We start from the raw sequence: 18,629 nt of genomic DNA, 5'->3' as shown, positions 1-18,629 counted from the left end.
TACAATCAACGCCTTTGTCTGACCACCGATATAAAACAGTAACAAAACGAAGACGACACCTATCGAGCCTCACAGTAGTCCAATTATACATAAAAAAAAACAAAAACGGACATTTGTTACGTTGTCAAAGGTCAAAACAATTCAATCAAGTAATATAATTTGTCCAAAACAATGTATTACATCTATAAAAAGTAGGGGTGCAAAACCGAACCACAAAAAAAATGAATTGTTCAACACACAAACCACGGCCCGGTTTTTACATGTAAGCCGCGTTTTTTGGGGTCTACGAGAAAACACAACAATCTAACACCCTTTGTCCTTCCCCTTTCCTGGAGAGTACCTGTCCAATGAACTGTCAGTATATCAATGAATATCATACGAAGCTAGGCAAGATAAGAATGTGTGGAGAATGGATATGGCACGTGGAGGCAAAAGGTTAGCGAAAGGAAAAACAAGAATGAAGAATTTTTATGTTTGCTTTAAATAGAAAAAAAGAAAAAAAGAGCCTGAGTAACATTTGCTTTGGAAATAATGTTGTTTCATATGTTATCAAATCTCTGGATGTAAGACAATGTTATTCATGCAGAGAAAATACAGAGAACACAAATGGTAACCGAAACAGTGACCCATAAACCCGCAATACAAACCGAACCGTGGGCAAAATAGATACCCTGATAAAATAGCATTGGACTCTTGTTGCATCATCTCAATAAATTTAACAACTGGCGCGAGACTGGCACAAGACACTGAAGTGAAGATGGCAGCAAAGTAGAGCTACGAGCTCAAACGGAAGCAATTTTTTTATGGAACTAAGATGCACCCTGTCATCTAGGGTGAACGATTTTGGAAAAAATGATAATATCGATTATTTGTTACCAATATTGCATTTGCGATTATTTATTTTTATGTTCTGTAATATTAAACAGAGACGGACGAATAACTGTATAGTATGACCTTTCACAATATTAGATTCAAAATAAACTTATGATGAAATTAGGTGATGCGTGACTTAATATGAATACACATTTTATTTACCTACTTGAATCACAGTAGTATATTTACAGATTTTTCCAGCCTTGTAAACATGTAAAAATAACAAAGCATTGTCAAATAAGCCTGGTGTAAACATTAATGTAAGAGTCAGTAACAAGTCACAGAAAATCTGAAATAGGGCCTATAAAAACAAGTCTTTGTCTTACGACACTCAGTATTTAAAGTCACTGTCATAAACATATGACATGTAAAGCATTGGGAGTCAGGTGGCTGAGCGGTTAGGGAAGCGGGCTAGTAATCAGAAGGTTGCCAGTTCGATTCCCGGCCGTGTCAAATGACGTTGTGTCCTTGGGCAAGGCACTTCACCCTACTTGCCTCGGGGGGAATGTCCCTGTACTTACTGTAAGTCGCTCTGGATAACAGCGTCTGCTAAATGACTAAATGTAAATGTAATTGTAAACATGTGACATGTGGATTGCGCTTTTTAAATATGCGATTATTATACGAGTTTTTATGAATAAATATAGATATATACTACTGATCTCCAGTCAGCAACATAACGCACAAAGTTCAGAAAAATTAAGGAAAACATACCCGCCTACCTCTTCAAAAATGAATCAAATGTGTGTTGCACTTTCTCAACTAAAGCTAGCTAGCTACCGTTTTGGAAAAAAAACTTGCGCTGTGGGGGCCGTCGGAAATATTTAGAACTCACACATCTAAAGGTTAAATCTTAAAAGCAAAAGAAACACTGTCTGAACATTTCTGATCCAGTCAGTAGCCTAACAGAAACATAATGGCACTGACAGACATAGCGATCCTACTGTATGTGCATCACCGAGGGGCATCATATCGTTCGAGATAAACGCTGTTACTGCTTGAGTAATTTCGTGCATGAATATGGAGTTAGGCTTTGAAACATTTCGATCCGTGATCCTGTCGGGTGTTATTTGTCTTATTTGACACACTGGTGTTCAGCATTTTAGCTATGCATCGTACATGGCTTTGTGGTGTATTTTTAGGGCCAAATTAGGTTGGTGGTGTTGCCCCGTGAGGTAGCAACGTTAGCCAGGCAGGTTTTGCACCATACTTGACACTGCGGAGCATCTTTTTTAAAGGCTAAATTGGCAGTGTCTGTAGTGTCAGGTTCTGTTGAGCCTGAGGCCATCGTACAGGTCAAGGTAAAGTGCAACGTGCACCAAAGTAAAATCGCAGCCTTTGCGATTACAAAATCTTGTTTTGTCACATCGCGATATAATCGCAAATGCAATTAATCGTTCAGCCTTACAGTCTGTCGTATGTTCCCGTCTAAAGCAGACAAAAGTGGATATTTTTACACAGGCAGCGACAATTTTCGAAAATAGTCCCTGACCAGCCATGCTAGCAGACAGCACCTGGTTTGCGTGACAGTTAAGCGGATGGTTGACAATCCATCTTCCAGGCCGTAAATTCCTGACAATGCTGGTCAGGAATTTAAATGCAGATGCCCATCGTGTTATTGCACGACTTATAACAACGGCATTTCACGTAAAGACGAGCCAGCCGTTCGCCTCGTTCCCCCGGGCTATTGAACTGCAGCAGAAGAATGGTGTCGACTTGGGTACTTAGTATCATACTGATGAAATGCAATGGAAGCTTTTATAAATTAGCATTGAGGGACCAAAGGTTTCAGTTTCAGCCACACAGAGTTGTGCAGAGATGGCTGTCAGCAGGGAAGAGAGCACGTCATGTTTGAGGTTGAAAGTCAATTGTTTTGCTGACTATTACCTTATTATTTTTTATCACTAGAAATGTGATTTCATTTTGGTTCTTTTTATATCCAGGATGTGTTTAATAAATGGTTTTTACATGTTAACAGAATAACAGAACTTATAAGTCTTTGGTTTTGTTGTAACAATGATAAATTACAACTTTTGGAGGGGGGGCCAGTAAAAATGGCCTTGGGGCCAGTAAGTTTCAAACCCACTGGCCCGTGGGGCCAGTAAGTTTCAAACCCACTGGCCCGTGGGGCCAGTAAGTTTCAAACCCACTGGCCCGTGGGGCCAGTAAGTTTCAAACCCACTGGCCCGTGGGGCCAGTAAGTTTCAAACCCACTGGCCCGTGGGGCCAGTAAGTTTCAAACCCACTGGCCCGTGGGGCCAATCGCAAAAAATGTTACTGTTGAGCCCTGAATTAATCTTAAAATCTCTTTCAAAATGGCCACTGCACTCTGAGCTTTCAATTGACACCTCACTTGACCCAATAGGAGCTTAAATACATTGTCTATAGCCTTCAATAGCCAACGAGTGCCTCATTGAAAGTGATGCGCCATACCACTCCCCCCCCTTTCTTTGTGTGAAGATTGAGCCAGCTCCAATTGGTTGAACACAAGTGAAATAGAGGTGTAGGGGAAAGTTTTGAACCTTCAACTTAAAAGGTTTTTGTATAGCCTTCTCACAATTGCCACAAGTTGTGTGTGTACATGCACAAAAGGTAAACTGAGTAGTTTTGGTAATTGTTGACACTTTTGGATTTCAAATCATGGCAAAACGGACAAGGACTGCACTCGGCATAAAAAAAATCCCCAGACTTGTGCTTCTATTTATTATTATTACTCGTTAATCTTAAAAAAACAAAACAAGCAGTATATTGGGAAATACAAAGCAGAAATAATTATACAAATAAATGCTAAAAAATATAAGTACATCCGTATCAGCAATAAATACTGATGAATCAGGCATCTGTATGCAAAACAAAATTCATGCGGAAATAAAAACGTTCTATTTTATTGTGTCTATTACCCAAAACCAGTAGCACTTACAGTGATTAGGGTAAAGAACTTCAGGGTGTCACCTTTCAAAAGAGACCACAACCATGCATGTACTACAAATTGTTCAAGCTTTCAATTTACTTTTGCTATGCCTTGTTTAGGAGTTTTAGACAAATTTTACAGGATTGTTAAGAGGCTAAAGCCTTGCGATTTCTGGTGGAAAAAACTTTCAACTTTGGCCATTCTCCTCCATTAGTAAATAAATTACATCTGTGGCTTCAGGGTGGACAGAGAACATACATAAATGGGAGACGTGTACCTGAGGGACTGTATGCAGACAGAAGCTTTAAAGGGCAACAGAAGCACTTACTTCGTCAGTGGCTTTCTGCTTTTGACTTTGTGACTGGGCTCGTAGTCGGACACTGTCTCATCACTGCGCTCCTCTTCCTGTGCGGACGAGTCTGACCCGGAACCACTCCCAGACACAGATTCAGAATCTGAACTAGATTCTGATCTGGAAATCAAGGAAAGGGTTGCGTCAATAAATGTGCCTAGAATGTGTGTAATGCATCTTTTTGTGTGATGCCGAGGTGCAGAACAAGTGTGAACTCACTTTCTTTTCTTTCTGGATCCACTCGAGACATCATCAGAATCATCACTGCTGGACGAATCCTTAAAATCCACCAAGGTATTATTGGATTAGACGAGAATGACACTGATTGTTATGTGCATGTCATCCTTCCCAACATCCATGAAAACCACTTAAAATGTAAAGTAATGTTTACAGAACACAAACATGATAATCAAAGGCTAGCCTTAAGTTAATAAAATTATTACTTTAATTATGAAGTTTAGTACAGTGTTTCCCACAGAATTCGATTATATTTGTGGTGGTAGGCAGGGGCGGAGCCAGACATTGTAAACATTAGGGACTTAGCCGAAACCTAGGTCCTAGTATTGGTTTGATGTGAGTGTACATAGACTTCAACAAGTAATAGCGTGGGGGAGCTTTATGTATTCTAAACATTTCGTTGGACTCGTATTGTAATAATTGCCGAATGTATTAAACTATGAATATTATTATATTTAACGTGAATCTATCAGTTGTGGACACATTTGTGCAGAGAATTATGATACTAAGGCCCAATACCAATGTCCCTCCTCAACCCTAAACCCTCAGACTTACTTTACATCACCTAGTAAGTGATCACAAGAGGCTGCAAGGGCTCAAAATACTATAACTTGAAATGGGACAGCACTTTGCTGCATTATCAGCGAAACAGTAATGTTGTTGGATCAAATCTGTTGAAAGCATATTTGGAATGTATCATCAAAAGGACAAACTACACAGTTCGGGCTATATTAACCATCAGTGAGCTTTGTGTTTAAATGAACATGTTAACTTTTATTTCTAAGTATGTTTATCAGAGTTGGTTGCTCCTTCCATGTATGTTTCCTTACCATTCTTCTTCCTTGTTTTATGAGGCGGGTTTGCAGTGACTTTTCTCTCACTACCAGGCTTTCCCTGGTAACCCTTGTGTTTCACGTCACAACATTGTGAATTGTGGCCAATTCCCTTAGCCAAAGTCTGCAAAAATGCGGACTTACGAAAATGGTGTATAAAGGGCTCAAAATGTCTGCGAAAGAGCCCTTGCACACTTGACGATTTGACAGTGGGACAGCCCTAAGCCCTTACAGACTTAGTGAGAACGCACCTCAAAGTCTGTGAGTCTGCGAGGGTGGACATTGGGATCGGGCCTAACCGCTCATAAACTCCAAATTGATTCTCCTAACGTCTTCTCTGAGGGAAAAAGCAGTGTCCCACGCATTGATTCAGAGCATGCGCAGAGAGAGGGGGCTATTCACAGACAGGTCCGTTGTAGTGAGAGAGAGCAGGCGGGGAAAGAAGGGGCTGAGCGAATCAATTGTGCTGCACCTACCTCTACAATGAAATATTTTTTAGCATTTTCCACAAATATATCAATGTATGGGAAACACTGTAGTATACTGCAAATTTTGAATATTGAAGAAGGTGAAATGTCAACCCACCTCATCTGATCCACTGTTTGAGGAGCTCTGTTGTTGTTGCTGCTGCTGCTGGAGTTGCTGTTTCCTGAGCATGGCTGACCTTTGCACTGCTAGGATGCTGGGGTTGGACTTCCAAAACTGAATAATAAAGGTTTGGGCACAAATCAAAGTGCATATTACATGCTACACCATCTTTAAATGGTAAAAAAAAAAAAAAAGATATATATATTTTTTAATCCATACCTCCGCCCCATCAATATTGGCCTTGTTTTGTGGTTCATTCTTCTCCTTTGATTTTTCAGAGTCAGAATCTGAATGGCTGCCGGAATCTGAGCCACTTCCTGAGTCGCTGCTCCCTGATTGGCTACTGCTGCTGCTGGAACTGGAACTGGAGCCTGAGCCAGAACCAGACCCCGATCCAGACCCAGATTCATCATCAGAGTTACTGTAAAACAAACAACACACCCATTTCATTCAAATACCGGATCGCCCATTGAGACTTTCTCTTGAAGGACATTATGTTTTACACAGACTTTTGAATGGGCAGACACAAATAAAAAGAACAGCACTACACAACATATTAAAGATAAATATTATGTAATGGTAACTTGTAGTGGTAACCTGTTTTGGATTTTCTATTTCTTCTCTTTATTTTGCCTCTTGCACCACCGCAATTTACCCATGGTATGAAAAAACGATATACTGTTTCTACAACTACTACTACTACATAAGGATTGGAGGCTGAAATACTGCCACCATGTCTAGGCTAAGCATTTGTGATTTTGTGTATTTGATGGCTTTGGCGTGAACACACATGGCTGTTGCTGCTATTTTAGAATTTGTAAACTTCAAGTGGCTTGATAAAACACCAAAAAGCCTCCAAATCAGAATCAGCTTTATTCGCCAAGTAAGTTTGCACAAACATGGAATTTACTATGGCAGGAAGGTACATATGGTAAACATAGAGTTTTACATATAAAATGTAGAAAATTTACAACAGTATTTATGTTCAGACCTCCCACACAAGGCAACAATAAAGCTACAAAAAACTCTGGTCACTCCTTTACAACGTGCAACAGGGTAGACCTTTTTTCAGTCATATTCAGACACTTTCACTTAATCACATTGTTTAGTCTGAATTCATCAGAAAGAACTGAGCCCAAATAAAACAATTAATCACCCAGCGTCAGTGAAATAACAAAACCTATAAGAGTCAGCTTCACAACTTAGATCTAAGTAAAAGAAATGACAATTCAAACTGCAATAATTAATGCAACCACTGTCCACACTGTTCAGAACAGGAAAGGCATCCAAACTCAAAGAAGTTAATCTATACAAACTGTAGCATCACTTGCCGGGGTTCAGTTTCACCTAGGTGGCACTAAAGCATCAATCATGGGCACTTCTAACATAATAACACTGTTATTTATTGTCAAACAGATAAAACCTTACCTTGATTCTCCACTGCTGTTGCTCACACTTTCATCGTCACTTCGTCCAGCCATGTTCAGGTCAGAATGATAAAGGCTTCTGAAAAATCCAATAATCCAACTTCAGACTTTATTTAATGGTTGAATGCAGCTCCCCTGTACAACAACATGGAATGCATTGCCACAGTTAGTACTGGTGTGAATTACTCAGGAAGTTAAGATGCACATGTTCCTTGAAAAAAACGTACAATTTCACTTAGTTAACAAGTCATTCACTGTTGCTATCATTTAAAATATAATAATAAAGATACCATAAATGAATATTGCTATTGTGATCAGATATTGAGATTACGTACGGACCAGCAGGGTATAATAGGCCGAGGAAAGCAATTCCACACACAATTCAGTATGACAGATCTTCAGTAAAGCTAGCTTTAGATTGAAGCTCCTGTATTGTTTAACTTGTATAATGTCCAGACTGAGTATGAACCATGCCAGCCTGAGATGGCTCGGTAGTGGCGGTTAAGGTACAAAATCTACGTAATTCATCAAACTAAAAAGTATGTTTGGGGGGGGGGGGAATACACAAAAAACAAACATCATGTATTACTTGGTAAGTTGTTCGCTAGGTAGCCCTCTCCAACCAAAGGACAGTGTTTTTTCACGTTAGCATGTCAAGCTAGCTAGCTGGTACAGCAGCGGCGCAATCATGACTGCATAGGCCTGTTGTGAGGCCTGCACAGCATGTGTTTTTCACGCGCACTGTCTTGGACAATGCTCCGCACACAGAGCGCTTACTGTGGGAGGCTTGAGCAATGGCACCACGCCTACACATGTATTCTTCTCCCTTCTCCCCATAGTAGCACCGAAGTAGTAAAAAAACATAGCAATTCACGGTCAGTCTACTAGGAGAAAGCGGCTAGATTTACATATAACTATTTGGGAACTCATGTTGCTAGCTAGCTTTCGTTACAGTAGTCCTACAAGCCGCTTTGACGTTTCTTATTTGCGCGGTTGTAGTAGCCAAGACGTTAGCTTGAACTGTTAACGGCTGAGTAAATCAATACAGCATGTTCAACAATTTATAACTATCTATTAGATACGCTTCTGACTCCGAAGTTGTTCTGACATCAAACCGATATGCCAATGATGCTGGTATCTTAGCCATCAGCCAATAAATTATACAGGCAAATATACTAGCTAGGCTAAAGTGGTATTACTTTAGCGATGAAGAGCTAAGTTTATAGGTTGCTAGCTGGCAAGGTAGTAGCTTCAAACTCGCAAGCTACATTGGTAGTGTTGGGGGGGGGGGGGGGGGTTAGGGTTAAGTAAACTAACTAGAATATTGTACAAGTAAACAATGCTTAATAGTAGAGCTACATGATTCGGTTAAAATGGTTGCCAAAACTAGTTACTCTTGCTACGAAGATAGCCTAGCCATTATAGCAGACGCATTTGCAGTTTACTTTAGCTTGGCTAATCCAGCCAAATAAAAATATTTACATGTTAAACTATTATTCCAATCTTAAATCTTGCGTGTGTTCGCGTATATCATCATTTAGATTACCTTAAACAAATCCAGATAGCCAACTACACATGCTTTGCAATTACCCTTTTCCCGCACTCCTAAACCAAAGTCTAGCCAAGTACCTCGTTGCTAATAATGTTTTAGCTATGTAATCGCAACGATAGCTACTGTATTTAGCTTCAAGCGTTGTTTTCACTATCATAGGCTACTAGGCACACTACTTCCCCCATGCAAATATACTTAAAACGGTTAGCTGTTTTCCAAATAATAAAAATCCAACAGGCTTTGTTGAGCTTTTTTGTTTACCTGAATAGCCACGGCAAACTGGTACTGCCTTTTCTTATTTTCTGTGGCTAGGAGCTAACTATATAGGCTAGCCAGTTAGCCTAGCTGGCTGGCTCCCGGGGAGAGCAGCCCCGGCCGATCTTGCTTGAATTTGTGCCAAGTTTCTTGGTTTCTTCCTCCAGGTGTGCAAAATAGTTTTCCTTCTTTATTTTTCAGCGAATATACGACAGAAAGTGCTGTTTATTCACCTGCGATTGCGGAGTGACAGCATTTCAGCTGAGGGTCCTACAACAACCGGCCTCCGCCATGACGCCGTCGAGCTCACACTAGTGATTTCGAGTGTGGAAACCCCGGGTAGTGACGTAACAGAGATGCTTCCCAGTCTCCTTCTAAAACTACATAAACAATTTGACATAACATTTTTTAAACAGGACATGTGCAGAGATGTAAGGTAAAGGCAAATGTAATGTAGGCAAAGGCCTGCAATCACGTTTTGGAATTTTATTGAAAGCTGTCGATGAAAAGTATTTACATCTGACATTCAGCTAGGAAAGATTTTTTAATTATTTTCAGGTGCCTAGACACAAAAAGTAACTACCCCTCAACACGTTTCTGGATTTAGCTTCTGTGTGTAACTTTTTAATACCAGTAAACTTGCAATGCAATGTACTTTGTCAACACACTAAACTGTATTGCTTTCAAAACATCAAAACATATGCAAGAGGTGGAGTCAGGTGGCTGAGCAGTTAGGGAATCGGGCTAGTAATCAGAAGGTTGCCGGTTTGATTCTTGGCCGTGAAAAATTACGTTGTGTCCTTGGGCAAGGCACTTCACCCTACTTGCTTTGGGGGAATGTCCCTGTACTTACTGTAAGTCGCTCTGGATAAGAGCGTCTGCTAAATGACTAAATGTAAGAGGTGTATGACAAACTATTTCAGATTTGTAATTGTCCACATAACAGAAACCCTTGAGACAGGTGGTGGAAACAACTGGTGTTGCTGCGCTTTTGTAAAGCAAAGAACATCATGAAGGAAAAGTCGAACAAACTGTGAGGCTTGTTGTCTTCGGGCCTCCATACACTATTGTTATTCAAACAACAAGTCACATGACATGACCTAGATTTCGACTCAATCAGCCACTCGGGTTGAATGTCTGAAGCAGCTTTTGTCTGTTGCCCTCTTGGGGAAATCTTAGAAAGTCAATTTAGCATGAATTACTTTCATGTGTTGACTTGAATTCTGACTGGCTTCAGTATATCAATATTCAAGTTCACACTCATTTAGGATTTTATTAAGATGCCCATTAGGGCCCAGAACCCTGACCCAGATCAGCTACTCTTCCTGGGGTCCACAAGACACAGACAAAACAACCAAATGAAACATATTACTATACTGCATATTCGTATACATATGCACTTACAGTATAGTATATGAATACATTTAATTCATAAGCACTGAATATACATGTATACAAACAAAATCTTATGACATATTCATATTTCTATACCATAAAATACTGTGCCTTGCTTTGATTGTGTTCTAGAGTCAGTTGGCTGAGCGGTGAGAGAATCGGGCTAGTAATCCGAAGGTTGCCAGTTCGATTCCCGGTCATGCCAACTGACGTTGTGTCCTTGGGCAAGGCACTTCACCCTACTTGCCTCGGGGGAATGTCCCTGTACTTACTGTAAGTCGCTCTGGATAAGAGCGTCTGCTAAATGACTAAATATAAATATAAATATAGATTCACTAATTTGACTGTTTCAACTCAGTTAAACATCATTATCAGAAAACTAACCCTAATGTAGTACCCTTCTGAATATGTCACAAGTGATGTAAAAGCAATCAAACCAATAGTTTGTTACTGATATACAGTGTACTACTATGCAGTTGCTAAACGTATGCCGAACCAATGCAAAATCTTTGATGCCATGTTTGTCTTTCAACTACCAATCAGAACTTCTCTTGACTAGACAGTATTAGGCTATCTAAATTCATAACTCTTACTGTATTGGTAGATTCATATGTTATGAGCAGGAAATCATATTGCTCGTGATAGACACCCTACACTTAATCTTTATTAAAATCGTACAAAAAAATGTTACTGAATGAGTTTTCCAATGATAAGTTTATTATGAGAGATGGAAGATACTCCAGGTATTTTTTTTAAATTACAATCTGTGAGTATGTATGCTGTTATGAGGATCATATTTCCATGAATGAGGACACCTGTCAGAATAAAATAAAATGCAATTGAGGCTGACGTATACCGTAACATTTGTAACCACTGTAACAAGTCATTTTTCATTGTGTTCTGTGTTGGTATACATATTTTTTTTTTCAGCTCACCATTTTAAACACCACCATCAAAGGATTTCAATTTCAGATGGGGTGCTATCTCATCTTCTGTCAGCGAATTGCACCATCGAGCCCCAGGAATCCGCTTCTCAATATACGTCTCCAGTCCATGTGTTATTACAAAGGACAGCCAGAAGGAGTCTCCCACAAACCTGCACGTTATCCCAAACCAAGACAGTGAACTCAGTGGAACCAGCCCCTTTGCCAATTTCTCTACCTGCAGTAAGGAAGTGACCACCACCAGGACTACATCAAACAGTGTCAACCACACTGCAAATCCTAGTATACCTATGGGCTTCTGGGCCCATATAGAACCCCACAGACACAAGCACAGAAAGAGGGTGAGGATTTCCATAACCAGCAGAAAGTAGTAGTATGGAGGGCATCTCTCAGGAAGGTGTAGCAAAACTGTTGTATTCATGTCCTCCTTGGCTGCACGGAGATGGCCAAACTCGAAGACAACTTGCATCAAGCCCTCAATAAGGAAGTATGATCCTCCTGCTATAGAGCCCTGAAGAGGGGACATGCCACAAAAGCCAGAGGACAGGAGCAGTCTCATGGTGACCTTTCAAGACAGAAACAATACAGGATGCTCTAGATGTAACTAGGAATATTCACTGCCAGATTATACAGTTCACAACCCAAGAGTGTCAAAACAGCACCTGATGGAGAAAAAAAAGAGTAACTAGTATAGAGAGTAGCCAGATAGCTGTCTGTATCTGTGCACTGTGACTGTCTGTAGATGGGCTTTTCTTACCTGGCTATATCACTTGGCTAGGTTAAGTGTTGAAAACTGAGCCAACCTTAAATATACCTAGCTACCATGTACTGCACTGATGAAAATTAAATTAATTGGTCTGGACAAAATTGGAATAGGCTATTTTATACATCCAGCCAGAGCAATCTGAAATAGCCAACTAGCTTGCCATCAAATTGAATACAGCTCTGCAGACAGCTAATTCATGATAACATTTGTTTTTTTATCTGAACTTTATCTAGTAGCTACACTACCATACCACATGTTAGCTAGATAGCTATGAGAGGTGGAAGTAACAACAATGGATAAATATGGAGGTGATGAAAATAGGCCGTGTGAATTTGAAAATGAGGGGTACAAATGGATGTGAATTGAATAATCTAACTGAATTAAGTTCCATTATATGTACGTTTATTAGACTTTTTATTTGAATTGTAATGCATTTTTCAATTGCCAGTGCCTGGCCTTCAGTGCTAGTGGGCAGGCCTGCAAGTTGCGAGTCAGAAACTCCACCAGTTAGGTCATTGGGTGTGGTTTTAGATTTACATTTTAATCAGCTCTATTTCTTTAATTAGTGTGTTTGCCGCAAGCAAAAACATTATTGTTATTCTGCATACTTATTATTATTGGGTGTGCTTTGCCTTCGGCAAGGGCACAACCTTTGTTCTCTCACATATATATATTATTATTATTATTATTTTTGCCCCCCTAAAACTCAGTCAATATTTGGCCAACATAGACAACCTAGGTGTCAAAAGTTTCGTCTTGGTAGCGATTGAGTTGCAGAAAAAAGGCAGCTGCAGAAACGCCACAAGCAAAGAGGCCAGGGTGATAACTATTTACTCATTTTACTTTGTGATGTGAAACACAATTGTGAAATGTAATGTACAATATTAGCTGATATTATTAAGGAAGTAGGCCCACATCTACTTTCGGAAACGGGAGTCTACTATTTCACTGAAGCATTAGCATGACATTAGCCTCTGTTGCCCGGGCAACACATACTACAGTGGTCTATGATGCATCTGTTTTCAATCGTTAAAATAAACATTCCTCACAAATACATTTTCGTTGTAGGATTTATTATGACATTACATTACAAGTAAACAATTTGTTGGTGAAATTATCATTACCTGTGGTTTCAAACCAGTGTTGCTCACTGCAACGCTGTAGCCTACGCGAGACACACTACAAAAACACAGCTGTTTAGGAAGTCAAACGGCGACAGAACATGTTCGGCACTCCCCTTACTTAAATCCAAAGTCTTTCAATAGGTGAAACTATCTGACTACTAACCTGAACTTCATTGCCACAGCCTAAACTTTGTCAGTCTGTTCATGATAATAATTAATTTCAGCCTAAACCGTACAACGGAACGTTAAATCGAATTCAACCAACGCAATCGGCAAGACGAACACAGCAGTAGTCTAGTACTGTACTGTAGTAGTACAATTTACCGGGGCAGCTTCTCCACACAGGGCTATATCGCATTTTGCGTTGTTACTGACAATGATCGCTACCAGTGAGCTTTTTATGAATGAGCGATTTTCCACTAAATAAATGTCAAGCTTATTTACGTTTTTGGGGGCATATTTTCAGTTAGCAGATGGTACTGTTTGAATCGCGATTCCATCTTCTACTGCCGGTAACGTCGTAGAATAATCTTCAAAAGGGTTAATGAATTAATGCAATATGAGTAGCTAGGCTAAATGCCTGAAAATTTCACGAGAAGGGAAAAATTAAAAGGACGTTTAAGTCACAGAGATTAGGTCAATTTTTACACCGGTCTGCCAAATGTATTCGTTTTGATTCAGCTATGAGGCTGCCTCTTGCAGGGGAAATGCAGAAGGAGAAGATATCATATTTCATTCTACACTTCACTAGTATTTTGAGTTGGCGGCTAAATGAGCAGCAAAAAAAAAGATGCTTTTAAATCTATGTCATCTTTATAAATAATAAGTAAGCCCTATGCATTTTTATATAAAATATACAGAAATATCAGTTGTAAAAATGTCATTAAAAAACGGACCCCTGTGCAACCGACGCAAGCAAGCACACCCTACAATTTCCCCAGAAATTGTACCCTCTATAGTTATTTATTAGTGTGTTTGCTGCAAGCAAAAACACTATTGTTATTCTGCATACTTATTATTGGGTGTGCTTTGCCTTCGGCAAGGGCACAACCTTTGTTCTCTCACATATATATATATTATTATTATTTTAATTATTTTTGCCCCCCTAAAACTCAGTCAATATTTGGCCTACATAGACAACGTAGGCGTCAAAAGTTTCGTCTTGGTAGCGATTGAGTTGCTTCTATTGGAATTTACGTTCCGTTGCATGGTTTGGGCTTAAGTTAAGTTTTTGTGGCGAAAAGTGAAGCTAACGGTGGCTAATTTGCTAGCCACAGTCACTGACGTTACTAACGTCACTACGTCACTAACGTCACGAAAACACGCGTGACTACCTTTGGCAGAACATTCGTTTCGCATCTGTTAACTTGGGGGATAGCTAGGCTAACTATAGCTTTACTGCAAGGCAGCTGCAGAAACGCCACAAGCAAAGAGGCCAGGGTGATAAATATTTACTCATTTTACTTTGTGATATGACACACAATTGTGATGTGTAATGTACAATATAAGCTGATATTATTAAGGAAGTACATCTACTTTCGGAAACAGTAGTCTACTATTTCACTGGCAACACATACTACAGTGGTCTATGATGTATCTGTTTTCAATCGTTAAAATAAACATTCCTCACATATACATTTTCGTTGTAGGATTTATTCTGACATTAGTAAACGATTTGTTGGTGAAATTACCATTACCTGTGGTTTCAAACCAGTGTAGCTCACTGCAACGCTGTAGCTTACGCGAGACACACTACTGTACAAAAACATCTACACTAAACAGCTGTTTAGGAAGTCAAACGGCGACAGAACATGTTCGGCACTCCCCTTACTTAAATCAAAAGTCTATCTAACTACTAACCTGAACTTCATTGCCACAGCCTAAACGTTGTCAATCTGTTCATGAAAATAATTAATTTCAGCTTAAACCGTACAACGGAACGTTAAATCCAATTCAACCAACGCAATCGCTACCAAGACGAACACAGCAGTAGTCTAGTACTGTACCGTAGTAGTACAATTTACCGGGGCAGCTTCTCCACACAGGGCTATATCGCATTTTGCGTTGTTACTGACAATGATCGCTACCACTGAGCTTTTTATGAATGAGCGATTTTCCACTAAATAAATGTCAAGCTTATTTACGTTTTGGGGGGCATATTTTCAGTTAGCAGATGGTACTGTTTGAATCGCGATTCCATCTTCTACTGCCGGGTAACGTCGTAGAATAATCTTCAAAGGGGGTTCTTTATTAATGAATGAATGCAATGAGTAGGCTAAATGCCTGAAAATATCATGAGAAGGGAAAAACTTAAAATGACGTTTAAATCATAGAGATTAGGTCAATTTTTACACCGGTCTGCCCAATTTATTCGTTTTGTTTCAACGATGAGGCTGCCTCTTGCAGGGGAAATGAGAAGACATCTATTTCATTCTACACTTCACTCGTATTTTCAGTTGTAAATGAGCAGCAAAAAAAATATGCTTTTAAATCTATGTCATCTTTATAAATAATAAGTATGCATTTTTATATAAAATATACAGAAATATCAGTTGTAAAAATGTCATTCAAAAACGGACCCCTGTGCAACCGACGCAAGCAAGCACACCCTACAATTTCCCCAGAAATTGTACCCTCTCTAGTTATTTTATTTTTTTATCCCTCTTTTTTCCGTCGCCTACTCCTTTCACACCGTTTAAGCTAGAAACACCGTTCAACCTTCATTTGATAAAGTCTGAACTGCTCTAGTGTGCTATTACTTTTCTCATTGATAACTTTAAAAGTTTTTAAGGTATTAAAGTTTAAAGTGCTAAAAGAAATGAATGGGTTTCAATGGTTCAGAATGTTCAAGTCAAATTCAATTGTGACGTCATGCACTGACAGGAGCTGTTTCTCACCGCGAGAAACAGCTCGCGGTGAGAATTTGTTGACACTGTTTAACACTTTCCTGCCTGAATATGCAGACTTTTTTCAAATAATATACCTGAACTGTTTATACCATTTTGAAGACAAGATTTAGGGCTTTCTAATGATGTAAATATTTATATGATCATGTTAGGCAAATCATCCTTTATCAAGACGATTTCACGGAGCCATTCTGACAAATCTTCTCCGTCTGCATTACTTTTTTAGAAAACCTCATTTTTAACCACTTTCACTACAAGATAGAGGATATGTTAGAGCGTATGAAATGTGCCTACGTTTGTCGTGAATTCAGAACAGCAGACAGATTTAAGATAGACTATTTTGTTTAAAGGTTATGACCACTTAAGTGATGAGTGGGATAACGCAATTCCAAGCTAGCGCGATGGCTCTCCATAACTAAAAACGGTTCTACTTTTTTCCACAATCGACCAAATTGGCCAAACAAGGTATGTACATTGAGTTTAAAGTGTACATAATCTAGCTATATTATTTTTCTTTAAGAAAGTTTCACAGAAATCTGCAAAAATCGAGGCTCAACACTGTCATAGCCGACTGTCACGAACAGTTAATCCGGGGTCACGAAATGTTTACTGCAGCTGGCATTACTACGAACAAAAGCTTCGTAACTGAAAAGTTTTTACTTTTAGTTGAAGATATTGAACACAGACGTTAAGAAACTTGTCTTTACTCTAAATATCTTCTCCGTTTTCAATTTTAAGCAGTAAATCTAACACATTAGGAATTCTCCCACGACATCCGCTCGCTCTGCTTTGACAAATATTTTTTCTCAGTCCACCATACATTAGACGAGCTAATTTTCGAGCACTTTCAATACAAGATAAAGGCCATGTTAGAGTTGATATACATAAATTGTGTGGGCAATGTAGAACAGCAGACAGATTTGAAATATGATCTTTTGTTTTAAAGTTCTGGTCATTCTAGTGACGAGTCCTTACAACTCTAGCTACGACTGTCATCATAAAGTACTGTACTAGCTGCCATAGAACGGCGAAACTAGCTACGTCTATCATTCGTTACCTACAAACAAATGCTTCAGTATTTACTTTTTATCGGCGATATTGACAACAGAGGTTAAGGAACCTGTCTTTAATAAAAAGATCGTCTCCGTTTTCAATTTGAAGCAGTATCTACCTTACTGTAGGAAATCTCCCATTGCATCCTCTCTAGCTTCTTCGGCTAAAGATGGACGACAATGACGATGCATGCATTATTCACGCCTACGGTGTTAATACAGTCTGTAAAAATACAACTTTGACACACTTGCAAGAAATGATCCGCTGGCTAGATGTAGCATGATCTTTACCACCCACAATAGTTCTGCTTTTTTTGCAGCAGCATTCTGAGTTAGAGTAGCTAGCTTTTCCAGTTGCACAACAAAGTCACATAATGTGACGAGATTGAATTTAAAAAACTCACCAGGGACAACGACAACATCGGCAACCCTGCACTATGGATTATTATTTTGATGTCATATTTAAATTAAGTGTCTGAACAGGACTGGTTGTGCAGGCACACATGATTAGTTTCTCCTTCATCTTGAACCTAAAACCTAGATTCTAGGTTAGAAATGTTGACAATGACCAACAGTTGCTACGTTACAAGAAACAAGGAACCAATCCGATTGGCCAACGCTCTTCACTGTTCCACTGTTCAAACCTTTTTCTGTTTCTACATCTTTCAATTATTAATACTTTTCAGAATGGGTTTTATTCGCCAAGAAACATCACACAGACAAAGAATTTACTGTGGCAGGAAGGTGCACACATTAAACATATAAGAATCTTAAATAAGAAGTGTACAAGTCTAACTAATACTAAGGGTTTAAAAATGTAAGAGGTTTAGAATGAAATAAAATATAAAATGGCTCTAACAACGCTTTAACATTTATGAAATTAAATAAGATACCCTTTTCATCACTATTTTTTCTCCTTTTTCAACCGTGAGAAAATATTGCAATGCAAAACAATGACAGGTTTCAAAGCAACACTTTTTTTCACCTTCATACTGATGACATACTTTTGTCTGCTATGATATTGATAACTGTTATGCAATATACTCTTCATCACTATATTTGCTCATTTTTCTAACTTCAAACTTGTTTCTGTTTCTCAATATTTCATTCTTTAATACTTTTAACGCTTAAAAATGTATGAAAGGCAATAAGATACTCTTTTCATCACTGTTTTTTCTCCATTTTCAACAGTAAGAAAATATCGCAATGCATAACAATGACAGATATACTTTTAACACTTTTTCTCACCATTTTGTTTTTGAAGCACATACCTCTTTAAAGATGTTTGTAAAACCTTCACTATTCAAGCCATCAAAACAATCGTTTCAACTGCTTTCAGCAAACACACATTTTATTCTGGAAATGTACCTTTCTAGTTACTTTTGTTACTTCAACCCCTCGCTGCTAGTTTGCT

General features: G+C 39.0%; 1 protein-coding gene across 3 annotated transcripts in view; it reads right to left on the bottom strand.

Moving 5' to 3' along the window:
• The window catches only part of chd1 (chromodomain helicase DNA binding protein 1), a 52,235-nt gene extending 42,914 nt beyond the window's left edge, over positions 1–9,321 (bottom strand). For 2 of the 3 annotated variants that reach the window (XR_010879052.1, XM_067258122.1), the window contains exons 1-6: positions 9,035–9,321; positions 7,223–7,356; positions 6,014–6,215; positions 5,792–5,908; positions 4,356–4,414; positions 4,113–4,256 (exon numbers count right to left, since the gene is read on the bottom strand). Coding sequence is in view for 2 of the 3 variants with exons in the window: in XM_067258122.1 (XP_067114223.1) it covers positions 4,113–4,256; positions 4,356–4,414; positions 5,792–5,908; positions 6,014–6,215; positions 7,223–7,275 (575 nt within the window). In the remaining variant the exon portion in view is untranslated. The remainder of the gene's footprint in view (positions 1–4,112; positions 4,257–4,355; positions 4,415–5,791; positions 5,909–6,013; positions 6,216–7,222; positions 7,357–9,034) is intronic. The other variant, XM_067258123.1, reaches the window with a different exon arrangement.
• Between the last annotated feature and the right edge of the window lie 9,308 nt (positions 9,322–18,629).

This window comes from Osmerus mordax, chromosome 20, assembly GCF_038355195.1.
Source record: "Osmerus mordax isolate fOsmMor3 chromosome 20, fOsmMor3.pri, whole genome shotgun sequence".
Lineage (NCBI taxonomy): Eukaryota > Metazoa > Chordata > Actinopteri > Osmeriformes > Osmeridae > Osmerus > Osmerus mordax.
This window is presented reverse-complemented; position numbering and strand designations above follow the sequence as displayed.